A 27,993-nucleotide genomic window follows, 5' to 3' on the forward strand; every position below is an offset into this window, starting at 1 on the left:
TCAGTTACTGGGAAAACACTCTTGCCACTAGGCTACCTGCCACCCAATTATTAACTATCCAAAAAAAGAGGTTGTGGTATGACACTGTTTTTGGCTGCCACTCTCCGTGGTTAAGAGCCAGTTCGTTTTGCATGGCCCGTTGCCCCGGGTCTAGATTTTACTTAAGGACCAATGGGAATTGTCTTTATTTGCCTCCCGTGGCACCGGCCTCCCGTGGCACCGGCCCATGCAAAACGAATCCGCTTTCTTTCGTACGGGGCAGGAACATTCTCAACCAATTGGAAACGTAATGTTGAAGATTGGCACGGAGACCTCGTGAATATTACAAGCAAGCAAATTGACTGATACTTAAATTCAAGTTCACAACTATTATACCCTCTCTGTCCAAAGCCAGGTAGCAACAACCACACATATCAAGACGGTGACATCCAAAAGAAACCATCATGTCTGAGAAACTTCCCTTCAGAGTTGGTCAGTATGAATGTACATTATTTATGTTCATTATCATACAGGCAAGCTTCGAGCCCTTCATTGATTGTGGATTAACGGGTGGCTAACCAGCTAGGCTAATGTCGGGTAACAGATTTTATACTGCACATTTGGCTAGCTTGGCGCTATTTTAGCTGATTTATATCAAGTGATGGCTAGCTAATTAGTTATCACTGGACATTTGGCTAACCAAACATCTGCAAATGTGCACTAGCATTTATAAACTTGTATAATCCAGTTCGGACGGAACACGGTCCATTTGCCTGCAGGCTTTTGTTATTTTTACAAAGCCTTCCCCAATTCATAACCAGTAACAGCAGTTTTGGCATGCAATTCACATATATGTGGTAGAAGGTAAGAGTATTGTTACATTACAAAATAAATCCGAGTCGACATGCACACAACACTTGTCCTCAGTCAAGCATGGTTTATTTCGGAAGATTTAACTATGTTCTCGGTAGTTGTAGTCCATTTAGTCGAGCATGGTGCTTTCGTTTGTTTTCTGAGCTCGGTACTAAAACTGCATTACCCAAGTTGTTTTATTTTAATTTCACTTTATTTAACCAGTTGAGAATAAGTTCTCATTTACAACTGCGACCTGGCCAAGACAAAGCATGCAGTGCGACAAAAACAACAGTTACACATGGGATAAACAAACGTACAGTCAATAACACAATAGGACAATCTATATAAAGTGTGCAAATGTAGGAGATTAGGGAGATAAGGCAATAAATAGGCCATAGTGGCAAAATATTGACAATTTAGCATTAACACTGGAGTGATAGATGTGCAGATGATGATGATGATGATGTGCAAGTCTTTGCAGTGTGCGACGCCGCCAGTTTTCATTGATTGACAGGCAGTATGTCACCCTGGAGTCTGGCACTGGCAATGAAGGGAAATATTAGTGTGCTATCTTCCAAAGACAGTACAGTATGAAGATGGGCAGAAGGTGCTTCTCCACTGGATAACGCTTGTAGGCGACGTAGGCTAGCTAAACTCATACGCATAAACACGTCAGCGAGTATAACGCTCGTCTCGCGCCGAACTGCGCATGTGCAGGCTGTCAAATCAAAGGTAGACTGGACACACCGAGGTAAAGACAGTTTCAAGTTGGATATTCAACGGATATTCTCGCTTTCAAACCTCAATAGCTTTCAAACCACTTGAGCCACAGACTCCAAATAAGTGTCATTATGTTGGAAGAATTTCGCACAATATTGCACAGGTCTTATTTTCACGATTTGGACATTAATTCACTTTCCAAAGCTAATAAACACGTGGAAATGTGAGCAACATTTTGTATTCCTAGGTGAATTAGTTAGGGAGCGTAAACAAAGTACAAACTTTTTTTACATTTGAATTTCCCTAGCTCATTGGTCATGTGACCTAATGACTCAAACAAGGTCCAGAATGTCCACTGACTACCCTTCTATATTGCACACCCTTTAGTTTGTCCATTTTCATCTCTCACATTTTTTACATACATTTTTCAAAATTTCAAAAGGTCCTTGGTCATGTGACCTTCTGACTTCAAACATGGTGCAGAATGTAGCCTTCTATATCGCACACTCTTGTTTGTGTACTGTAAAATCACGTGGTGTAACGTACATTTTTCATAGTTTTACATTTCAATAGCTCCTTGGTCATGTGAATTACACACCTAATAAGTGTGCAGTGGATATATACCCATATTGCATAACCTCTAGTTATGTCTCTTCTATATTGTTGTACATTAATATTAGTTTGACAATTAGGGGGTTCAGTCCAGTGTTGTGTTTACCCTTTTTTGTTTAATATTTATCTATAATAATTGGTAGTTCAAAGTACTTATTTTTCCACAGTATTTAATAGCGGTACACAATAGGAGAGAGACATATCTCTTTTCATCGTTAATATCAGCCATAAAGGGCAAAGTACGAGAGTCATGCTATTAATTGTCCAAAGCAGGGATGGAGAGTGAACTAGTGAGGTAAGCTGTAGTGGGTTTTCTGGTCAATACATATAGAAGTTACTAACCCAGTCAGTCTTTGGGCCACATGCAGGTTCTTTATCAGTGGCACACATGAAGCAGTTGTTGGCTTTGTTGAACTCTGAAATCAAAGGCATGAACTGAACATATGGCTGTCTGACACAACTACATAAAAATAAAGAATTTACTTTGAATTAAATGCCATTACATTTTTAGTATATCCTCAGCCATTTCTTTTCGCAGTTGCTCCATGTGTTTTTGAAGGTTCCATATCAATTTGGGAGGGGATGTTGGGGAAGTTCTGTGCAACTTCCTTGGCCATCTACACCAAAAAAGTAAAATATAGTTTTTGACCTGATTGTCACATAACAGCTAACCATTCATTATTGAAAATATAACTATCAAACCTGTGTTACAAAGACCCCGCAGCTGAAGGTGTCCTGCTGCATGGTGTGTTATTTCCCCTCCTTTCCACTTTATGTCCGCCCAGTTGTCTTTTCCATGGCAGGATCTTCTCATTTTGAAGTATTCTCTTTTTTATGTAAACAATGGAATTCTGATTAGTTATAGGCAAATGAATACACAAGCCAAATATGTATGCTGTTTTCCTTCTCACTATAATCTAGTAGTAATTTAGTAGTAGAGGTAATTTACTTTATGCCACATTCTACACACAGCCTAAATTACAGGCACTGAACCATTTACAGGACAATATTAAAAGTAGCATATAGGATCCAGCCCTATCACAGAGTGAATAAATGTCAAGCGTTTATAGACTCTAAGAAAAAAATATTAAGTGACAGTTTCATCAGTACGTGCTTAAAGAAAGTCAGATCACAGATGACAGTGCCCACCAAATCTATGACAATAGACAATGAATTGTAAGCACCAAAGTGTGTTTGTCAAAATAATATCTGAAAATGTCATTGTTGAACATAATACTTCTATTTGCAATAGCAATTTATGATATATGCAGTTGAGGAATATTCCATGTACCAACACTACATGTAGAAAGGACATAAGACATTCCCACATACAGTTTTTTTTTATTTTACCGTTATTCAACCCGGTAAGCCAGTTGAGAACAAGTTCTCATTTACAACTGTGACCTGGCCAAGATAAAGCAAAGCAGTGTGAAACAAACAACAACACAGAGTTACATATGGAATAAACAAACGTACAGTCAATAACACAATAGAAAAGTCTATATACAGTGTGTGCAAATGAAGTAAGATTAGGGAGGTAAGGCAATAAATAGGCCGTAGTGGCGAAATAATTACAATTTCGCAAATAAACACTGGAGTGATGGATGTGCAAGTAGAGATACTGGGCTGCAAAAAAATATATAACTAAAATAAATAACAATATGGGGATGAGGTAGTTGGATGGGCTATTTACAGATGAGCTATGTACAGGTGCAATGATCTGTAAGCTGCTCTGATAGCTGATGCTTAAAGATGGTGAGGGAGATATGAGGCTCTAGCTTCAGTAATTTTTGCAATTCGTTCCAGTCATTGGCAGCAGAGAACTGGAAGGAGAGACGGCCAAAGTAGGAATTGGCTTTGGGGGTGACCAGTGAAAAATACCTGCTGGGGTGGGTGCTGCTATGGTGACCAGTGAGCTGAGATAAGGCGGGGCTTTACCTAGCAAGGACTTATAGATGACCTGGAGCCAGTGGGTTTGGCGACGAGTATGAAGCGAGGGCCAGCCAACAAGAGCATATGGGGCTTTGGTGACGAAACGGATGGCACTGTAATAGACTGCATCCAATTTGCTGAGTAGAGTGTTGGAGGCTATTATGTAAATGACATCGTCGAAGTCAAGGATCAGTTGGATAGTCAGTTTTACAAGGGTATGTTTGGCAGCATGAGTGAAGGATGCTTTGTTGCGAAATAGCGGGCCAATTCTAGATTTAATTTTGGATTGGAGATGCTTAATATGAGTCTGGAAGGAGAGTTTACAGTCTAGCCAGACTCCTAGGTATTTGTAGTTGTCCACATATTCTAAGTCAGAACCGTCCAGAGTAGTGATGCTAGTCGGGTGGGCAGGTGCGGGCAGCGATCGGTTGAAGAGCATGCATTTAGTTTTACTTGTATTTAAGAGCAGTTGGAGGCCACGGAAGGAGAGTTGTATGGTTAGTTAACAGTGTCCAAAGAAGGGCCAGAAGTATATAGAATGGTGTCGTCTGCGTAGAAGTGGATCAGAGAATCACCAGCCGCAAGACCGACATCATTGATGTATACAGAGAAAAGAGTCGACCCGAGAATTGAACCCTGGGGCACCCCCATAGATACTGCCAGAGGTCCGGACAACAGGCCCTCCGATTTGACACACTGAACTCTATCTGAGAAATAGTTGGTGAACCAGGCGAGGCAGTCATTTGAGAAACCAAGGCTATTGAGTCTGCCGATAAGTTCCTAACTTCCCTGAAAAGTTGCATATCGCGGGGGCTATTTGATGCTAATGCAGTACGACACAGGATGTTTTTGTGCTGGTCAAGGGCAGTCAAGTCTGGAGTGAACCAAGGGCTATATCTGTTCCTGGTTCTAAATTTTTTTGAATGGGGAATGCTTATTTAAGATGGTGAGGAAAGCACTTTTAAAGAATAACCAGGCATCCTCTACTGACGGAATGAGGTCAATATCTTTCCAGGATGGGTCGATTAGAAAGGCCTACTCTAGAGGTCGGCCGATTTATGATTTTTCAATACCAAAACAGAGGATATTTGAACATAACTATGGATTATTTCGAACCAAAACAACATTTGTTGTTGAAGTAGAAGTCCTAGGAGTGCATTCTGACGAAGAACAGCAAAGGTAATCCAATTTTTCTTATAGTAAATCTGAGTTTGGTGAGGGCCAAACTTGGTGGGTGTCAAATTAGCTAGCCGTGATATCTACTCAGAATATTGCAAAATGTGCTTTCGCCGAAAAGCTATTTTAAAATCTGACACCGCGATTGCATAAAGGAGTTCTGTATCTACAATTCTTAAAATAATTGTTATGTGTTTTGTGAACGTTAATCGTGAGTAATTAAGTAAATTCACCGGAAGTTTGCGGTGGGTATGCTAGTTCTGAACATCACATGCTAATGTAAATTAAAATTTCAATAGGCCTTATTTTAGGGCATTTTCACCATGCCAACTCCTATTAGTTATATTGAGCACCGTGGCACCAACTCGCCTTCCGGAGTTCTTTTCCCAGTTTATTGTTCTACGTCACAATGCCTGCTTTGCTATTGTTGGAAATGAGACCTGCCCACGTTGCTGGTAGTTAAAATGTAAAAAACAAAAAATGACTCATGGAACTCAGGTCGTCCCATTGTTTCCTATAGGGTTAAATAGGTATGTCTTTCTATTTTGCCATTATCTTGCAATGTGTATATTTAGATTTTTTTGTTCAAATTGGACATCATTTTAAACCTGAGAATCTCCTCTATTCTAATTATGTAAGGCTGGGCAGCGTACTCCGTTGTCATCAAATGCTAGCCCCTACATACCTTTTGCCATTGGAACGCTGAGCTCCTCCCATTGTTTTCCTATGGAGAGGCATGCTGGTATATTTCGCCAAATATATGTATATATAAAAATAAAACCATTTTAATCAGGATAATCTCCTCTTTCCTTTAACATATGGTTGGGCAGCATACTCTGTCATCGATTGCTTGACCATAAAGTCAAGGTGCAATTTTTCCCTACTTCCTCGTTATGCAGACATAAGCACACTTGGCACCATCGGTGTGGATGTTTACTTGTTATTTTTCAGTTTCATCCTAAGACTTAATTATAATATAATAACACACAGAAATACGAGCCTTAGGTCATTAATATTGTCAAATCCGGAAACTATCATTTCGAAAACAAAATGTTTATTCTTTCAGTGAAATACGGAACCGTTCCGTATTTTATCTAACGGGTGGCATCCCTAAGTCTAAATATTGCTGTTACATTGCACAACCTTCAATGTTATGTCATAATTATGTACAATTCTGGCAAATTAATTACGGTCTTTGTTAGGAAGAAATGGTCTTCACAGTTCTCAACGAGCCTGGCAGCCCAAACTGCTGCATATACCCTGACTCTACTTGCAGAGAACGCAAGAGAAGTGACACAATTTCCCTAGTTAAAAGAAATTAATGTTAGCAAGCAATATTAACTAAATATGCAGGTTTAAAATATATATACTTGTGTATTGATTTTAAGAAAGGCGTTGATGTTTATGGTTAGGTACACATTGATGCAACGACAGTGCTTTTTTCGCAAATGCGCTTGTTAAATCACCCGTGTGGCGACGTAGGCTGTGATTCAATGATTAAATTACTAGGCACCGCATCGATTTATATGCAACGCAGGACAAGCTAGATAAACTAGTAATATCAACAATGTGTAGTTAACTAGTGATTATGTTAAGATTGATTGTTTTTTATAATATAAGTTTAATACTAGCTAGCACCTTACCTTGGCTCCTTGCTGCACTCGCATAACAGGTAGTCAGCCTGCCACGCTGTCTCCTCGTGGAGTGCAATGTAATCTGCCATAATCGGTGTCCAAAAATGCCAATTACAGATTATGAAAACTTGAAATCGGCCCTAATTAATCAGCCATTCCGATTAATCGGTCAACCTCTACTAGTAATACAGATATGCATCTATTGGTCACTGATTCTTAAAGGTAGGGGATTTATGCTTCATGCTGAATCTAGAGGTGACCGCGGCAGATGAATGGCACAACAATGGGTCTCAGGATCTCTTCACGGTGTCTCTGTGCATTCAAATCGCCATTGATAAAATGCAATTGTGTTCGATGTCTTTAGCTTGTGGAAGCCCATACCATAACCCCACTGCCACCATAGGGCACTCTGACATCTGCCCAGTACAGTTGAGACCGGGGCTCATCCGTGAAGAGCACACTTCTCCAGTGGCCATTGAAGGTGAGCATTTGCCCACTGAAGTTGGTTACGACGCCAAACTGCAGTCAGGCCAAGACCTTAGTGAGGAAGACGAGCTTCCCTGAGACTGTTTATGACAGTTTGGACAACTGAAGAATTTCTGCACAAACCCACAGTTTCATCAGCTGTTCGTGTGTCTGGTTTCAGACGATCCAGCAGGTGAAGAAGTCTGATGTGGAGGTCCTGGGCTGGCGGCATTACACGTGTTCTGCAGTTATGAGGCCTGTTAGAAGTACTGCCAAATTCTCTAAAACGACGGAGGCGGCTTATGGTACAGAAATTAACTTTAAATTAAAGATAACTGTTGTTATCTGGCAACAGCTCTGGTGGACATTCCTGCAGTCAGTATGCCAATTGCACGCTCTCTCAAAACTTAAGACATCTGTGGCATTGTGACGACTGCACATTTTAGTGGCCTTTTATTGTCCACAGCACAAGGTATGCTTGTGTTGTGATCATGCTGCTTTAATTGGCTTCTTTACATGCCACACCTGTCAGGTGGATGGATTATCTTAGCAAAGGAGAAATCCACACTAACAGGGATGTAAACAATTGCTACACAAAATGAGAAATAAGCTTCTTGTGCGTATGGAACATTTCTGGGATCTTTTATTTCAGCTCATGATACATGGGACCAACACTTAACATGTTGCGTTTTATATTTTTGTTCAGTGTATATAGATTCAAACCAATGTCTTAAAGCTACAATATGTCATTTTTAGGCGACCTGACCAAATTCACAATTTGAGTTATATGGATTTAATTTCTGTTGAAGGCAAGTCTAAGAATCGGTAGATCTGTTCTGTGTGTGTTATTTCTATGCTTTCTATTCTAAAGTTTTGTTTTTGCGTCTTTATTTTTGGTTTTGTACACAGCTGAATATACAACATTTTTGGTTATGGAAAAGATATGGTACAGTGACTCTCTACACAATGACTGCTTGTTTTGTAACAAACTGAAATTGGGCAAACTATTAGAGTTATTGCAACAGGGAAATGGCGGTGCAATTTCTGCATAGTGTGTCTTAAGTAGTTGAACATGTTATTACTCCAACCTCGTGAAAGTGACAAACTGACACATGTTCATTTAACTTTTCTAGGGTAGATGGGATGGTAGCGTCCCACCTGGCCAACCAACATCTGGTGAAATTGCAGAGCGCTAAAATTCTAAATACACCATTTGTAATATTATACATTCTTGTAAATACATGTATCTTACATAATTTAAAAGCTTAACTTCTTGTTAATCCAGCCGCAGTGTCAGATTCCAACCAAGCACTAGCATCACGAAAGTCAGAAATAACAATAAAATACATGCTTACCTTTGAAGATCTTCCTCTGTTGGTAATGCCATGTGTCTTAGCTACACAGTGAATGTTTATTTTGTTTGATAAAATCAATTTTTATAGCCTAACACGAAACATTTGTAAACCGCTTACGTCGTGATTTATCGTTGATTGACTGTATTTTGGCCCAATGACCGCTGATCTTGAAATCTAGCTTGGAATATAGCCAATGAGCTGAGGTAAACGGCAATATGTAAAGGTTATATGTTCGAAGACCAGCCTTTGTCGTAAACTCTGGCGTAAAAGAGGTTCATTCGCCATTGCAAATCCTACTTGACGGAGCCAGAGTGTTACGCATAGCAGTACATAATCAAGAGCATTTTCAGCAATTTTATATATTTAAATTATGGTCAATAAATCAGTAAAAGCTAAAACAAAGTCTAGGTATACAGATTTAACCCACATTATAGAGGAAATTGATAGAGAAAGCGAGACAGAGTTGCTTCAGGAAGATGAATCTTTCAGCGAGGCTAGTTTTGACTCGCAGGCGGAAGACATGTTTCTCCACGGAGAGGATGCTATGTTGGACTGGTAAGAGTTATTCTCATGCTAATGTCGTTGTTTGAAATTAATAATATCAAATATTATTCATTTGAGATTTTTTATTTTTTATTTTTTTTATTTGCAATATATAAAAATATCATCAGTAATGAAATGTGTAAAGTACACATTGGCCATACATTGTGTGTGTGTTATATATTTTTACATTTATTTTATATAAACATGGAATGGAACAGCACTTCACCATAGTGATTATGTTCCCTGTGCTCTATATAATACATATCTGTTTATTTTACGTGTTGATACAGGGCTCATACGTAAAAGTATTCTTACAGATTTTTTTTTTCACAGTGGCAGTGACTCTGATTATGAGCCCCCAATGTCTAGGTGTCCATCCCCCTCTGAAGCTGGTTCATCCAGCCGGACCCCTGCTGTCTCCGGCTCCACACCTACCCGGCCATCTAGAGGTGTGAAGACAGTGACCAAGAAGCGGAGGTGGAGAAGAGAGAAACCTGCAGGCAGAGGGTCGTTGGCACTCTGTGCTAGAAGATTATGTGGAACCAATTCCACCAGTATTTTGACCAAAAAGGCAGCCAGGACCTCAACTAGACATGACTGCAAAGTATAGCCCCCTTCAACTTTTTCAACTGTTTTTCACCTCGTCTGTTATTGATTCCCTGGTGTCTAACACGAATAAGTATGGTGCTAAGAAGCAGGCAGGAAAGAAAGAGGCATGGAGGGCCATTTCCATGTCAGACCTTTTCTGCTACATTTCACTGGTCATTTACATGGGGCTGGTGAAGTTGAAAACTCTGAGGGACTACTCGAAAACGTCAGCTCTCTATCAACTGCCTTTCCCCATCACTGTCATGTCTTGTAAAAGATTTCTGGCTGTCTCACGGGCGCTTCGCATCAGTGACCAAGAAGTTGATGGGGAGAATGACAAGAAGAGGTACAGCAAGGTTTGATAGGCTCTGCAACATCAAACCGCTCTACCCCAGCATCGTTGAGGCCTGCAAGACCTATTTTCAGCCCGCCCAGAACCTGTCCATAGATGAGAGGATGGCAGCCTCAAAGGCCAGAATTGCCCTCAAGCAATACATGCGTAACAAACCAACAAAATGGGGTTACAAACTGTTTGTTTTGGCTGATTCTGTGTGTGCCTACACTTGCAATGTTTTTGTTTATGAGTTTTGCTACCGGTAATGGACTTAGTTATGATTCCGTTATTGGATTTTCAACTGCTGGGGAAGAGCTACAAACTGTTTGTAGACAACTTCTACACAAGCCCTACCCTGTTTACAGACCTGAGGAAGCGGGATGTGTGGGCTTGTGGCACCATTCGAACCAACAGAGTCGGCTTTCAAAAAACAAAGGTGAACGACATGTTTAAGCGGGCTGAGTGGGATACCATGCGATGGATTCGTGAAGATGGCCTGCTCTTTGTAAAGTGGATGGTTACCAGAGAGGTGGTCATGTGCACAACTATCCACAAGTCCTTCAGTGGCGATCACGTCGTCAGGCGTGTGAAGGACGGTACCGGGGAATGGACCACAAAAAAATGTCCCCATTCCAGCTGCTGTAAAGAACTACAACAAGGGCATGGGAGGTGTGGACCTGTCAGACACACTGATAGGATACTACAATGTTCTCCACAAGACAATGAAATGGTACAAGACATTTTTCTATCATTTCATCGACATTGCTGTGGTGAATTCCTTCATCCTCCAGAAGGAAATGGCTAAGAGCTGTGGACAGCCCCCCATCTCACAGCTAGCCTTCAGGGAGCTGCTTCTGTCCCCTCTACCTCTGTCCCTTCTGCTCCTTCAACCAGTGGTGTTCACCTGCCCAAATTCATCTCTGCAGGCATGAATGTGCCTCAGGGCAAAAAGGGCTCAGTAGGGATGCGTCGTTGTGCGCTTTGTCACAGGAAATGCCCCATCACCTGCACCATTTGTTCAGTACCCTCTGCTTTACAGCAGAAAGAGACTGCTATGGGCCGTGGCATCAGCAGCACAATTTCGTGTAGCGGACTGAGGGTCTTCACAATATTGTAAATAGAAAGTGTGTAAATAGTTACCCTTGTTATTTTTTAAATATTTTTTTATATATATATATTTCTTGGGGTTTGTTAGAATACCATTTATGTATTTTGTATATAGTTATTTGCTTCAAAATGTATCACTGTACAAATTCGGCCACTTGGGTACATTTGTGTGGGACACCTGGGTGACTTCATGCTCAATGTCATGTAGCTCGCTCATTCTTGAAGTTATCTGTCTGAAACTTTGCTCAACTATTGTTGCCCTATATGTTGTTCATTCAAATTATCCCCAGCAACCTGTCTGAATGTTTGGCTGTTCTTGTTCATTTGAAAGATGATGCAACAACAATAAAAAAACAGAAAACGTATGTTTTCTTCCTTGTATTATCTTCTACCAGATCTATTGTGTTATATTCTCCTACATTCAATTCACATTTCCACAAAATTCAGAATGTTTCCTTTCTAATGATACCATGAATATGCATATCCTTGCTTCTGGGCCTGAGCTACAGGCAGTTAGATTAGGGTATGTCTTCAGGCGGAAATTGAGAAGGAGGGGGGGCCTACCCCCGAAGAAGTTAAATCAAAAACGACTGAGTGCTTTTGATTTGCTGGCTGTGCGCAAGATGACCGTTAGACCTGATTCTGTGCATGAGCTTAGCTAGCCAATGTTGCTGTGACATCGCCTACAAGCGTGATGGGGGATTTCTATTGGCGAAGCCGTTTTCTGCCTGTCTTTGGTACTATTGTTGATTTTTGTTACAGAAGTTCAGAGGACCTATGAATAAATAAATAAATCCTCGTTAAGTCAATTTCACGAATTACAGTGCATTAGGAACGTATTCCGACCCCTTTTTTTCCCTTAACGTTACAGCCTTATTCTAAAATGGATTCAAGAACATTTCCTCATCAATCTACACACAATACCCCATAATGATGATGCAAAAAGTTTTTTTTTTTTACATTTCTGCAAATGTTGAATTTTTTAACCTACCTTATTTACATAAGTAGTCAGACCCTTTGCTATGAGACTTGCAATTGAGCTTAGGGGCATCCTATTTCCATTGATCATCCTTGATGTTTCTACAACTTGATTGGTGTCCACCTGTGGTAAATTCAATCGATTGGACATGATTTGGAAAGGGACACACCTGTCTATATTAGAGGTCGACTGATTATGATTTTTCAACGCTGATACCAAATATCGGAGGACCCCAAAAAACCGATTAATCGGTCGATTTTTATTTATTATTATTATTTTTTTTAAAGTCTATCTATATATATATATTTTTTTTTGTAGTAATGACAATTACAACAATGAATACTTTTATTTTAACTTAATACATCAATAGAAATCAATTTAGTCTCAAATAAATAATTAAACATGTTCAATTTGGTTTAAATAATGCAAAAACAGTGTTGGCGAAAGTAAAAGTGCAAGATGTGCCATGTAAAAAAAGCTAACGTTTAAGTTCCTTGCTCAGAACATGAGAACCTCTGAAAGCTTGGTGGTTCCTTTTAACATGAGTCTTCAATATTCGCAGTTAAGAAGTTTTAGGTTGTAGTTATTATAGGACTATTTCTCTTTATACCATTTGTATTTCATATACCTTTGACTATTGGATGTTCTAATAGGCACTTTAGTATTGCCAGCCTAATCTCAGGAGTTGGTAGGCTTGAAGTCATAAACAGCGCTGTCATTCAAGCATTGCTAAGAGCTACTGGAAAACGCAGGAAAGATTGAATGAATGCTTAAGAGCCTGCTGCTGCCTACCACCGCTCAGTCAGACTGCTCTATGAAATATCAAATCATAGACATAATTATAATATAATAAACACACAGAAATGAGCCTAAGGTCATTAATATGGTAAAATCCGGAAACTATAATTTAGAAAACAAAACGTTTGTTCTTTCAGTGAAATACGGAACTGTTCCGTATTTTATCGAACAGGCGCCAACCTAACACGGAACCCAAACCGGCCATCGTGCATACATTTATTTTGTCCCCCTACACCAAACGCGATCATGACACGCAGATTAAAATATCAAATAAACTCTGAACCAATCACATTAATTTGGGGACAGGTCAAAAAGCATTAAACAGTTATGGCAATTTAGCTTGCACTTGCTAGCTAATTTGTCCTATTTAGCTAGCTTGCTGTTGCTAGCTAATTTGTCCACCCAAGCCACTGCCTGTTCACCACGCTATCATCCAGAAGGCGAGGTCAGTACAGGTGCATGAAAGCTGGGACCGAGAGACTGAAAAACAGTTTCTATCTCAAGGCCATCAGACTGTTAAACAGCCATCACTAACATTGAGTGTCTGCTGCCAACATACTGACTCAAATCTCTAGCCACTTTAATAATGAAAAATTGGATATAATAAATGTATCACTAGTCACTTTAAACAATGCCACTTTCTATAATGTTTTCATACCCTACATTACTCATCTCATATGTATATACTGTACTCTATACCATCTACTGCATCTTGCCTATGCCGTTCGGCCGTCGCTCATCCATATACACTGTTCAAAAAAATAAAGGGAACACTTAAACAACAATGTAACTCCAAGTCAATCACACTTCTGTGAAATCAAACTGTCCACTTAGGAAGCAACACTGATTGACAATACATTTCACATGCTGTTGTGCAAATGGAATAGACAACAGGTGGAAATTATAGGCAATTAGCAAGACGCCCCCAATAAAGGAGTGGTTCTGCAGGTGGGGACCACAGACCACTTCTCAGTTCCTATGCTTCCTGGCTGATGTTTTGGTCACTTTTGAATGCTGGCGGTGCTTTCACTCTAGTGGTAGCATGAGACGGAGTCTACAACCCACACAAGTGGCTCAGGTAGTGCAGCTCATCCAGGATGGCACATCAATGCGAGCTGTGGCAAGAAGGTTTGCTGTGTCTGTCAGCGTAGTGTCCAGAGCATGGAGGCGCTACCAGGAGACAGGCCAGTACATCAGGAGACGTGGAGGAGGCCGTAGGAAGGCAACAACCCAGCAGCAGGACCGCTACCTCCGCCTTTGTGCAAGGAGGAGCAGGAGAAGCACTGCCAGAGCCCTGCAAAATGACCTCCAGCAGGCCACAAATGTGCATGTGTCTGCTCAAACGGTCAGAAACAGACACCATGAGGGTGGTATGAGGTCCCGACGTCCACAGGTGGGGGTTGTGCTTACAGCCCAACACCGTGCAGGACGTTTGGCATTTGCCAGAGAACACCAAGATTGGCAAATTCGCCACTGGCGCCCTGTGCTCTTCACAGATGAAAGCAGGTTCACACTGAGCACGTGACAGACGTGACAGAGTCTGGAGACGCCGTGGAGAACGTTCTGCTGACTGCAACATCCTCCAGCATGACCGGTTTGGCGGTGGGTCAGTCATGGTGTGGGGTGGCATTTCTTTGGGGGGCCGCACAGCCCTCCATGTGCTCGCCAGAGGTAGCCTGACTGCCATTAGGTACCGAGATGAGATCCTCAGACCCCTTGTGAGACCATATGCTGGTGCGGTTGGCCCTGGGTTCCTCCTAATGCAAGACAATGCTAGACCTCATGTGGCTGGAGTGTGTCAGCAGTTCCTGCAAGAGGAAGGCATTGATGCTATGGACTGGCCCGCCCGTTCCCCAGACCTGAATCCAATTGAGCACATCTGGGATATCATGTCTCGCTCCATCCACCAACGCCACGTTGCACCACAGACTGTCCAGGAGTTGGCGGATGCTTTAGTCCAGGTCTGGGAGGAGATCCCTCAGGAGACCAAACGCCACCTCATCAGGAGCATGCCCAGGCGTTGTAGGGAGGTCATACAGGCACGTGGAGGCCACACACACTACTGAGCCTCATTTTGACTTGTTTTAAGGACATTACATCAAAGTTGGATCAGCCTGTAGTGTGGTTTTCCACTTTAATTTTGAGTGTGACTCCAAATCCAGACCTCCATGGGTTGATAAATTGGATTTCCATTGATTATTTTTGTGTGATTTTGTTGTCAGCACATTCAACTATGTAAAGAAAAAATTATTTAATAAGATTATTTCTTTCATTCAGATCTAGGATGTGTTGTTTGTGTTCCCTTTATTTATTTGAGCAGTATATTTATATGTACAAATTCTTATTCATTCCTTGTGTGTGTGTGTGTGTGTGTGTGTGTGTGTGTGTGTGTGTGTGTGTGTGTGTGTGTGTGTGTATAAGGTAGTTGTTGCGAAATTGTTAGATTACTTGTTAGATATTACTGCATGGTCGGAACTAGAAGCACAAGCGTTTCGCTACACTCACATTAACATCTGCTAACCATGTGTGTATGTGACCAATACAATTTGATTTGATCATTCTTACCTCAAGGCACCTTCTCTTATCTGAAGGCAGTTTTGGCCATTGAGACAGTTGCCATTGTAATATTCCATTAATACCAATTTAACCCCAGTTTGGCAGTTAGTCCCAGTCTCTTTCTTGTTTAACATATTACATTTGTAATTATTTTGCCCTTCTCAGCCATCAACAATACTAAATTATTGTACTGGGCCTAGTTTTCCACAAGCATTTTAAGACTTGTTTCATTAGAACCTTCAAAAGAGCATTGTTAAATCTGAGCTGTTTCCCAAAACCATCGTCACTGAAGTTGCTCTTAAACGCTTGTTATTTACTGACTGCCTTGGACAACTCGTAGAATAGTTAAGTGCGTTGTTAAATGCTTTTTTTGCCCTTCTGTGTCAGTTTATACACAGAAGATCATCGCTAAACACAGAATCAAGATGTTTTTCTCTCTGACTGCCGATAACTTCAAAACGAAATTGACTTCATATACAAAGTTGCTACAAACAAGCGAAGGATAAAGAGGATTCAAATAAAGATGATAACAGTATAGGCTACACAGGCCTATATATTGAAATAAATGTAATGTTCATTCAATTGCGTTCTGTTTTACTAATTATAGTCTACTGTCTAATCTTTATTTAGTGTATTATTAGGTAGGCCTACACATTAGAATAAGCTGCCTCAATATTTGCTGCCATAGGTGATATCTCTGCGCTTATCCCTCGTCAGTATTATGGAATAATTATAATATTAAGGTACAATTTTAATGGAGAAAGCTGATCCGAGAGCAGCGCTGCCTTTCATTCGATCCTATTAGTTTTGACACGTGCCTCGACGACACACTTAGTGAACATTCTCTGAGTGGTATTTTGGGAAACACATATTACATCTTCGGAAGGATGCATCCTTAACACTCGCAAGCCTAAGTTCCATCGCTATCGGAAACCAGGTGGTGTACACTCAAACTTCTGTATTATTGTCCTATTGCCTGGGTTGCATTCATTTGGTACAATTGGTATAGTAATGTTTTAAAAATAGAATATGAAAATTAACTTTCCAATTGGTAGTGGCTGCTTTGTTAAAAAAAAATTAAATCCTGGTTCATCCTTACTGAATGCATCCATTGGGTCTGATGCCATTGCAAAGCGCTCATTAACCCTGATTCTCACGCCCCTCTCTCATTGCAGTCTATGCCTGGAAGGGGATGACCGACGAGGAGTACGTGTGGTGCATTGAGCAGACCATCTACTGGAAGGACGGCCAGCCCCTCAACATGATCCTGGACGACGGCGGCGACCTCACCAACATGGTCCACAAGAAGTACCCCATACTGCTGTCAGGTACAGGACCTAGCTATCTCTGACTTACAACTCTCAGGGCCTCAGGCCTCTCATACTGCTGCTTAATTAAAGAAGCAGGGCACCATATTGCTGCAAACATTGAAGGGCTATGGAGGACAGTGGTATTCACCTGTCCCAATTCGCTCACTCCCCCTTGGCCCTAACTGGATCCGAAGGGTACTGAAGTGAAATACCGTGTAGTAGTGGAGCTCCCATTTTGCTTTTGCCTTACAGAAATGTAAACATGAGGTTTGATATTTAGCCAATGCCCCTGCATTGGACTTGTCACAGTTATTTGTCATAATCATTTACTTTATCCGGTCAAGCCTTTGTTGGTTTGCCATTTTGTTAAGTTGTGTGGCAAATTAAGTTGGATTTTAGGGTGTGTTGCATCCTGTTAGAGCCTTTAACTTCTCAGGGCTACGTGGGACGCTACCGTCCCACCCACGTTTCACACTATTCAACAGCCAGTGAAAAATCAGAGCGCCAAATTCAAAACAACAAAATGTCATATTTCAAAGTTCTCAAACATACGACTATTTTACACCATTTTAAAGATACACTTCTCCTTAATGTACCCACATTGTCCGATTTCAAAAAGGCTTTACGGCGAAAGCATAAAGTTAGATTATGTTAGGACAGTGAAAACACAAGAAAAACCACACAGCCATTTTCCAAGCAGGAGAGGGGTCACAAAAACCATAAATTCAGCAAAAATGAAGCACTAACCTTTGACGATCTTCATCAGATGACACTCCTAGGACTCAATGTTAGACAATACATGTATGTTTTGTTTGATAAAGTTCATATGTATATCCAAAAACAGCATTTTACATTTTGCCTCCAATACTGCCGGTGAATCAGCACAACAATTTACAAAAATACTCATCATAAACGTTGATAAAATATTAAACTGTTATTCAAAGAATTATAGATGAACATCTCCTTTATGCAACCGCTGTGACACATTTCAAAAAAGCTTCACGGGGAATGCACACTTTGCAATAATCTGAGTACGGCCATTTTGGAGTCATCTAAAATCATAAATAGCATTATAAATATTCACTTACCTTTGATGATCTTCATCAGAAGGCACTTCCAGGAATTCCAGGTCCACAATAAATGTTGTTTTGTTCGATAAAGTCCATAATTTATGTCCAAATACCTCCTTGTTGTTTGCGAGTTCAGTAAGCTACTCCAAATGTAGGAAGCGCGACCAAAATGTCACGACGAAAAATTTAAAAAAAAGTTATATTTACGTTCGTTGAAACATGTCAAACGTTGTATAGCATCAATGTTTAGGGCCTTTTTAACTTAAAACTTAAATAATATTCCAACCGGACGATTCCAATGTCTTGAAAAACGTTATGGAACACAGCTACCCATCACGTGAATGCGCGCCACAAAACTCATGTCATTTTCTGAGTCACTAACTTCCAGGTCCTCTTGTTCGCTCTGTGTTCACCGCAAAAGCCTGAAACTAGGTTCTAAAGACTGTTGACATCTAGTGGAAGCCTTAGGAAGTGCAAAATGAACCCAGTGTGTTAGACAGGCAATGACTTGAAAAGACTACAAGCATCAGATTTCCCACTTCCTGGTTGGATTTTTCTCAGGTTTTTGCCTGCCATATGAGTTCTGTTATACTCACAGACATCATTCAAACAGTTTTAGAAACTTCAGAGTGTTTTCTATCCAAATCTACTAATAATATGCATATCCTACGTTCTGAGCCCGAGTAGTAGGCAGTTTAATTTGGGCACCTCATTCATCCAAACTACTCAATACTGCCCCCAGTCCCAGAAAGGTTAAAGGAATGACTCTTTAATCCAGAGCAAAGCATTAAAGGGGAAGTTCAGTATTTAACTTAATGTTTTGTATTGGCTGGGAGACTCTGTAATCCATGGTTTCTATTTTCTTTAAACAGCAGACACACTTTAGCCAGCAATTGAAATAAATGGGTACAATGTAAAGTTGGTTTACTTTATGCCCCAATGCGAAACACTAGAGGTATTGTAATAGGCACAGCCTTTCCACACTAGTCCTGTACACTAGTATTCTCAGATCTAATTTAGTGTGGTTCAGGAATGGAAATACACCTCCCCCAAATTGGAAGGGTGATACTGCTATGATTGTCAGCATGGCTGTATTTCTCAGTCTTGTACACTAGGTGGCGGCATTACTCCAGAGTCAATACTGAGAACTGCGGATGAACTTAAGGTGCTTGGTAAGCAACATGCAGCAGGAACTCTTAACTGTAAACACAGTCCCTTGGGAATGATGTTCCTAAGGAGGGAAGTCTTGACTCCTGTTTTAAATGTTAACCTGCCATTCATATTAGTTCTCTGAGAAGAGATCAGGCTATGGCCCTGATAATTTTGTGATCTTTATGTTGGCGCCACCTACCACATGTGGATGCCATAAAAAAAGTGCTAATTAAAGATTGTCAAATTGTCTCCTTTAGGAATAAAGGGTGTGTCTGAGGAGACCACCACAACCTGTACAAGATAATGAAGAACGGTGAGCTCAAGATCCCAGCCATCAATGTCAACGACTCAGTCACCAAGGTAGACCCCATCATCCTCCCTTAGTAGGGCCATGCATGCCTCATCAGTTCTTAAAGTGCCATAAGATAATGGTACTGTACGTCATCACCCTCCTGAGTAAGCAGCGGTATTGACTCCCTCTCTATAGATAATTTCTCTCCCTACAGAGCAAGTTCGACAACCTGTATGGCTGCAATGAGTCTCTGATTGACGGGATCAAGCAGGCCACCGACATGATGATTGCCGGAAAGGTGGCGGTTGTTGCCGGCTACGGTGACGTTGGTAAGGGCTGCATCCAGGCCCTCCGTGGGTTCGGTGCCCGTGTCATCATCACCCCATCAATGGACCCCATCAATGCCCTGCAGGCTGCCATGGAGGGTCTGGATCCTTTTTAGTTTGATTATGTTATTGTTCAGATTTAATTTACATTCTCAAAATATTATTGGAGATTGGTTATAGGTGTGCATTCAGTTATCTTGGGTGCCTAACAAATATGATCTGAAGAATTTGTTTTAAGTTAAAGGCCATTTATAATTGCTGTACATACTATGCGAACAATTTCTGTTTGACCCCATGCCATTTGTTCACTGCTGCAGAGGTATCAAGCTCAAGTGTAAAAGTAATGTTGTACATTGTTTTTGTGTAGTATTTAATTGGCTTTTGTGATTGTTGTAGGATATGAAGTCACCACCATGGAGGAGGCTTTCATGGAGGGGAACATCTTTGTGACCACCACTGGCTGTGAGGACCTCCTTTTGGGCAAGTAGGTATCATTTTGGAGTCTGGTAGAACACCATGCAACCCATGTTAAACACTGTCTGATCAGAAGTACACGCAGTCAAGTAGGGCTGACCCCATTTAATTGCTTGTTTGGGCAATAGGCTGTTGGACGAGCAGTCGCAAATAGATTGTTTTCGTTCATGGCACACAAGTTTGATTTGCTCCTGTCTCTGGACTAAGCCATTGTGGGGGTCACGGGGATGACACGGTCCAATAAGAAGAGTGTGGCTAAGTTGCACAAGGTATGTCTCTCTCAGAATGCGCTCTCCCGCCATTTCGTCCACATTCATTGTTTCATATCTTCATTGTGTGAATTGTTTGCCCTTTTATTGTTAGTCTATCATTACATAGATCACCAGTAGTACATTGTTTCATTCCATTTATGAGTTCTCAATTTATTCATCATATTTACTTTGGAGTGCTCCTGTCAATGTTGAGTAAGGACACGCACCTGATTACGCATATAGAAGTAGGCCTATGCCACCTGGCCTGCGCGCAAGTGTAGACCTATATGTTTGCACATTTGGGACGTCTGTCTTAACTCAACACCACTAATGACCAGTGGCGCTTCTTAAAGTATTTTTTTTCTTCACTTCAAACCACAAGTAAACCAAGTCTGTTTTTAGAATCCATTGAGAATGACAGTAGTTCAATGTATTAGAGCAATATTTCCATCTCTCTCCCTTTCGATAACCACTGCATGAAAGGGGAAAAATGTCATGCTCTGATCCAGGTGAAACGCCATAAAATACCTGATTTACTTCTTATCCCTTGCACAAATAGCCTACAGCTGTGTCTGTCCTGAGCTCACTGGATACGAGGGCCTAGAATATTTTATACAATGCTGCACGTTTCCTAGCGAAAGGTTCGGGCCGGACCAAGTCAATATGTTTTTTTGCAGACATGCCATGTGTTGCAAATATGTAAAAAAAAAAAATATATATATATATATAGGATTTTTTTATAGGATTTTTATTAGGCTGTTTTATACCTGCAGGCTGCAATGTTTTTATTTGTTTGCTTTATGTAGGCTATTTCTACATGGATGGCAATAGAAGTAACTTTTAGATTTGTCACTATCATTTAGATATACTTTCTTTATTAACCACATGACAATGATTTTGAGATTCGAAGACTGTTATAAATTAAATGAAACAGTTCTACAAAAATGTGCATCTGAAAACCATAACTGGCACGCAAATTAGTACAAATGGTAAGATGATAAATTGTCACGCCAAATGGAGAAGGTTGCCGGTGCCTGGTGTAGCCTATTACCGCCAACTTCAGGAGCGTAACGCATAATCTGCAAAGGCCAGGAAGAGGAGAGGGGTTGGGAACTAAATTTTTTTTTCTTGAAATGTATTTTGATCTCTTGAGTCATTCGTGTGTCTTCATTATTTAATCACAGTGTGCTTAGCATCAGGCAAGCTCCGTAGCCTGCATATAGTTGATTTTATTAAAACGCATAGGGTGTCTACATATGGAAAAATTCACGTTTTAAAATTTCAACCAATCGATTGGTCGCAAAAACATTTTTGCCAGGGACAGCGTTAGTCAAGCATTATTTGTATTAAGTGATTCAATGCAGCACAGGAAAAAACATTTAGAAGTTACTTCTACATACACTACCGTTCAAAAGTTTGGGGTCATTTAGAAATGTCCTTGTTTTTCCATGAAAACATACATGAAATGAATAGGAAATGTAGTCAAAACGTTGACAAGGTTATATATGAATAAAGATTTTTATTTTTTATTGAAATAATAATTGTGTCCTTCAAACTTTGCTTTCGTCAAAGAATCCCGCATTTGCATCAATTACAGCCTTGCAGACCTTTGGCGGTCAAGTTGTCAATTTGTTGTGGTAATCTGAAGAGATTTCACCCCATGCTTCCTGACGCACCTCCCACAAGTTGGATTGGCTTGATGTGCACTTCTTACGTACCATACGGTCAAGCTGCTCCCACAACAGCTCAATAAGGCTGAGATCTGGTGACTGTGCTGGCCACTCCATTATAGACAGAATTCCAGCTGACTGCTTCTTCCCTAAATAGTTCTTACATAGTTTGGAGCTGTGCTTTGGGTCATTGTCCTGTTGTAGGAGGAAATTGGCTCCAATTAAGCACCGTCCACAGGGTATGGCATGGCGTTGCAAAATGGACTGATAGCCTTCCTTCTTCAAGATCCCTTTTACCCTGTACAAATCTCCCACTTTACCACCACCAAAGCACACCATCACATTGCCTCCACCATGCTTGACAGATGGTGCCAAGCACTCCTCCAGCATCTTCATTTTTTCTGCGTCTCACGAATGTTCGTCTTCATGATCCAAACACCTCAAATTTAGATTCGTCTGTCCATAATACTTTTTTCCAATCTTCCACTGTTCAGTGTCTGTGTTCTTTTGACCATCTTAATCTTTTATTTCTATTGACCAATCTGAGATATGGCTTTTTCTTTGCAACTCTGCCTAGAAGGCCAGCATCCCAGAGTTGTCTCTTCACTGTTGACGTTGACTGGTGTTTTGCAGGTACTGTCTCTCCTTTTCTGGGGAGTTTCCCATTGCTTGGAAGACAGCCACGGTTCGTCCTTATTTAAAGGGGGAGATAAAGCTAATCCTAACTGTTATAGGCCTGTTTATTGACAAGTTTTTCCAACACTTTTGATAATCAACTGACTGGCTTTCTTGATAGTATTCTCTCGGGCATGCAATCTGGTTTCCGCTCAAGTTATGGATGTGTCACTGCAACCTTAAAAGGTCCTCAATGATGTCACCATTGCCCTTAATTCTAAGCAAATTGTGCTGCTATTTTTTTGACTTGGCCAAAGCTTTTGATAAGGTAGACCATTCCATTCTTGTTGACCGGCTAAGGAGTATTGGTGTCTGAGGGGTCTTTGGGCTGGTTAGCTAACTACCTCTCTCAATGAGTGCAGTGTATAAAGTCAGAATCTGCTGTCAGCCACTGACTGCCACCAAGGGAGTACCCCAAGGCTCGATCCTAGGCCCCACGCTCTTCTCAATTTACATCAACAACATAGCTCAGGCAGTAGGAAGCTCTCTCATCCATTTATATGCTGATGATAGTCTTCTACTCAGCTGGCCCCTCCCCGGATTTTGTGTTAAATGCGCTACAACAAAGCTTTCTTGGTGTCCAACAAGCTTTCTCTACCCTTAACCTTGTTCTGAACACCTCCAAAACAAAGGTCCCTCCTCCCACAGATGTTATTACTACCGCTGAGGGTTTAGAGCTTGAGGTAGTCACATCATTTAAGTACTTGGGAGTATGGCTAGATGGTACACTGTCCTTCTCTCAGCACATATCAAAGCTGCAGGCCAAAGTTAAATCTAGACTTGGTTTCCTCTATCGTAATCGCTCCTCTTTCACCCCAGCTGCCAAACTGTAAAATGGTCATCTCTGTATACCCGTCGCAAGACTCACTGGTTGATGCTTATTTATAAAACCCTCTTAGGCCTCACTCCCCCCTGTCTGAGACATCTACTGCAGCCCTCATTCTTCACATACAACACCCGTTCTGCCAGTCACATTCTGTTAAAGGTCCCCAAAGCGCACACATCTCTGGGTCGCTCCTCTTTTCAGTTCGCTGCAGCTAGCGACTGGAACAAGCTGCAACAAACACTCAAACTGGACAGTTTTATCTCAATCTCTTCATTCAAAGACTCAATCATGGACACTCTTACTGATAGTTGTGGCTGCTTTGTGTGATGTATTGTTGTCTCTGCCTTGCGCTTTGTGCTGTTCTCTGTGCCCAATAATGTGTGTACCATGTTGTGTTGCTACCATGCTGTGTTGTCATGTGTTGCTGCCTTGCTATGTTGTCTTAGGTCTCCCTTTATGTAGTGTTGTGTTCTCTCTTGTTGTGATGTGTGTTTTTGTCCTATATTTATATTGTATTTATTTTTTATCCCAGGCCCCCATCCCCACAGGAGGCCTTTTTGCCTTTTGGTAGGCCGTCATTGTAAATAAGAATTTGTTCTTAACCTCTCTAGGGTATGTGGGACGAAATCGTCCCACCTACTCAACAGCCAGTGGAATCCCGTGGCGCGATATTCAAATACCTTAGAAATGCTATTACTTCAATTTCTCAAACATATGACTATTTTACACCATTTTAAAGACAAGACTCTCGTTAATCTAACCACACTGTCCGATTTCAAAAAGGCTTTACAACGAAAGCAAACATTAGATTATGTCAGCAGAGTACCCAGCCAGAAATAATCAGACACCCATTTTTCAAGCTAGCATATAATGTCACATAAACCCAAACCACAGCTAAATGCAGCACTAACCTTTGATGATCTTCATCAGATGAGAATCCTAGGACATTATGTTATACAATACATGCATGTTTTGTTCAATCAAGTTCATATTTATATCAAAAACCAGCTTTTTACATTAGCATGTGACGTTCAGAACTAGCATACCCACCGCAAACTTCCGGTGATCTTACTAAATTACTCACGATAAACGTTCACAAAAAACATAACAATTATTTTAAGAATTATAGATACAGAACTCCTTTATGCAATCGCTATGTCCGATTTTAAAATAGCTTTACGGCAAAAGCACATTTTGCAATATTCTGAGTAGATAGCCCAGCCATCACGGCTAGCTAATTTGACACCCACCAAGTTTGGCCCTCACCAAACTCCGATTTACTATTAGAAAAATTTGATTACCTTTGCTGTTCTTCGTCAGAATGCACTCCCAGGACTTCTACTTCAATAACAAATGTTGTTTTGGTTCAAAATAATCCATAGTTATGTTCAAATATCCTCTGTTTTGTTCGTGCGTTCAAGACACTATCCGAAGGGTAACGAAGGGTGACGTGCCGGCACGTATCGTGACAAAACATTTCTAAATATTCCATTACCGTACTTCGAAGCATGTCAACTGCTGTTTAAAATCAATTTTTATGCGATTTTTCTCGTAAAAAAACGATAATATTCCGACCGGGAAACCCTGTTTTCGTTCAAAGACTAAAAATCTAAAATGGACTCTTCTCGTGCACGCACGCCCCTGTCTCATTGTTCTCTGATCAACCACTTACCAAATGCGCTACTGTTTTTCAGCCATGGCCTGCAAAGTCATCATTCAACGTTCTGGCGCCCTCTGAGAGCCTATGGGAGCCGTAGGAAGTGTCACGTTACAGCAGAGATCCTCAGTTTTCAATAAAGAGAGTGTAGAAGGCCAAGAAATGGTCAGAGAGGGCACTTCCTGTTTGGAATCTTCTCAGGTTTTTGCCTGCCATATGAGTTCTGTTATACTCACAGACACCATTCAAACAGTTTTAGAAACTTTAGGGTGTTTTCTATCCAAATCAAACAATTATATGCATATGTAGTAGTAATAACCAGATTAAATCGGGTACGTTTTTTATCCGGCCGTGCAAATACTGCCCCCTAGCCATAACAGGTTAATGTATGCACTGGTGTTCTCCCCAGACACTTTGAGCAAATGAAAGACGACTCCATCGTTTGCAACATCGGCCACTTCGACTGTGAGATTGACATGAACTGGCTCAATGCCAACTCAGCCAAGAAGATCAACATCAAGCCGCAGGTTGGACTAACCCCCCCACACTCACACACCCTAGATGTGCTATGTACGTTATGTTGTCTTCTGTAATTTAGTTCTCCAGTATTGTCGTAAACTACCGTTCTCCTGCCAGGTGGACCGCTACCACATGAAGAGCGGTCGCAACATCATCGTCCTGGCCGAGGGCAGACTGGTCAACCTGGGCTGCGCCATGGGCCACCTCAGCTTCATCATGAGCAACTCTTTCACTAACCAAGTATTGGCCCAGATTGAGCTGTGGAAGAACACCAGCAAGTACCCCCTGGGAGTCCACTTCCTGCCCAAAAGGTGAGCCATTTTTAAGAGAAGCGATGTAAATGCACTTGTCTTTTCATTACATTGACACACGTGTATTCTGTAGCTATTTAGTTGTGATCGTCCTATATACGTTTTTTTTCACAACCTGGAAAGGGTTCTAGGTTTTCTTTGCCTGCAACTCTGCACAGTGTAATCGGGGGGAAAATGTAGTGTCACTGTATTCTGAAATTGGCCCCACTAACTCCTGGTTGAAATAGGTGGTTTCGGATACTGTGAAAAACATCAAGTGGACACAGGTAGCTTTTTTGACTTCTCAGAATTGGACAAGCATTTGTAGTATGTTATCAAATATGCTCCATTAACATCACATCGTGGCCTTTATCCAGTTTGCAGAACCACGTAATGCATATATTTCTTGAGTTGAGGATGTTCTTAATACATTACTATTGGCAATTCTACCATCTGAAGGGTGCTTGGGAATTTAACTATCAAACTGGTTGTTGGCTTTGATTAACCCTGTAATAGGTAGCCGAAATGAAGCTCTTTGTACTTGGAGCTGAAATTGAGCACTGCGCAGTCATTTTAAATTGAGTGACACATGGGTTGTGGTGAACATCTTAAGGCCTTTAGCTGAAGCCACACACTCAGAGCTGAGCGCAAGAGATATGCTGGTGGGAAGTTGGGAACAAAGCCAGGGATGGTTCGAGGTCAGTCTATTGCCTTAAGAATGTAGTTTTATTTATTTATTTTGTTTAAGAGTACATGGTCTGTCAAACATAAGAACCACCACTGATATCCCTCATTCTTTTCCTGCTGGACATAATGTTCAGCCTTTTTTGACAGCTCCTTTGTGAATTATTTATGTTCTTGAGACTGGCATTGAGACCAGTTTTGGCATTTTTCCTGCGATTTTGACCTAACTGCTTGGGAGCAACCAAGCATGTTTTTGTTTTCAGGGGAAAATGTGATTTGCGTGATGATTGAACCCATTACTAATAAGTTTTGTCCCAGTGTAAGGAAACTTTATTCTGAATTTGACTTGTAATGTCCTTTTTCTCTTCTTTCTGCAGCTGGATGAGGAGGTGGCTGCCGCCCATCTCGACAAGCTCGGCGTCAAGCTGACTAAGCTGTCAGATAAGCAGGCCAAATACCTGGGACTTAACTGCGAAGGACCCTTCAAGCCCGACCACTACCACTATTGAAAAGTTTGTCAGGAAGGTGGCCAAGCAGCGGCCCAGAGTCATGGTTCAGTCTGGAGGTGGTGTGGTGGTGCATGGACACATGGGTCTGGGTAGGGGAAGATTCCCAGGAGTCTTCTGGTGGCTAGGACATTTTTGCTAATCCTCTGCTTCAACTTGCATTCAAAATGTCTTTCCCACTGTATACACTTGCCTTTAGACTCTAACCAGAGCTCTATTGCCTTTCAAGTAACAAGTGCTAAATGGCTTCTCAAGGCCCCATTCTTGCCTGATTTATTTTAGTTGAAAGCCCCAATCCCCGTACTATTCAGGTTTACATATACAATGTAGTGGCTAATATGGCAATAAGTGCTGGTTTCATATTGTCTTAAGGAAAATCCACCAAAGTACCACCAAGGCAGTTCTTGCCTGGCTTCAAGTGTACTTACTCAGTTCTAGAACAATTGTAATGACTTCCCTATTTTCTTTTGTTTTGTTAGCTTTATCTTGCCAGTGTTGTGAGCTGTGAGAATGGGGTGAGGTCAGGTCAACTATACTAGCATGTTTAGCGGTTATATCATGTTTATCTCAAGTGTTGCATTTCATACAGGAGTTGTACTATTGGGAAATGTGATGCAATAAAGATCGCATTTTAGTGGGTTGTAATTCTATTTTATTA

General features: G+C 41.1%; 1 protein-coding gene across 1 annotated transcript; it reads left to right on the top strand.

The window, feature by feature from the left end:
* Positions 1–171: 171 nt before the first annotated feature.
* Positions 172–27,969, top strand: LOC115208395 (adenosylhomocysteinase). The gene is given in 9 exon segments (XM_075074303.1): positions 172–471; positions 16,809–16,961; positions 19,423–19,446; positions 19,449–19,525; positions 19,672–19,882; positions 20,180–20,267; positions 25,746–25,863; positions 25,973–26,166; positions 27,207–27,969. Coding segments are annotated over 9 exon segments (945 nt in total). The 5' UTR covers positions 172–443; the 3' UTR covers positions 27,259–27,969.
* The last annotated feature ends 24 nt before the right edge of the window (positions 27,970–27,993 follow it).

Source organism: Salmo trutta, chromosome 14 (genome assembly GCF_901001165.1).
Source record: "Salmo trutta chromosome 14, fSalTru1.1, whole genome shotgun sequence".
NCBI classification, from domain to species: Eukaryota; Metazoa; Chordata; class Actinopteri; order Salmoniformes; family Salmonidae; genus Salmo; species Salmo trutta.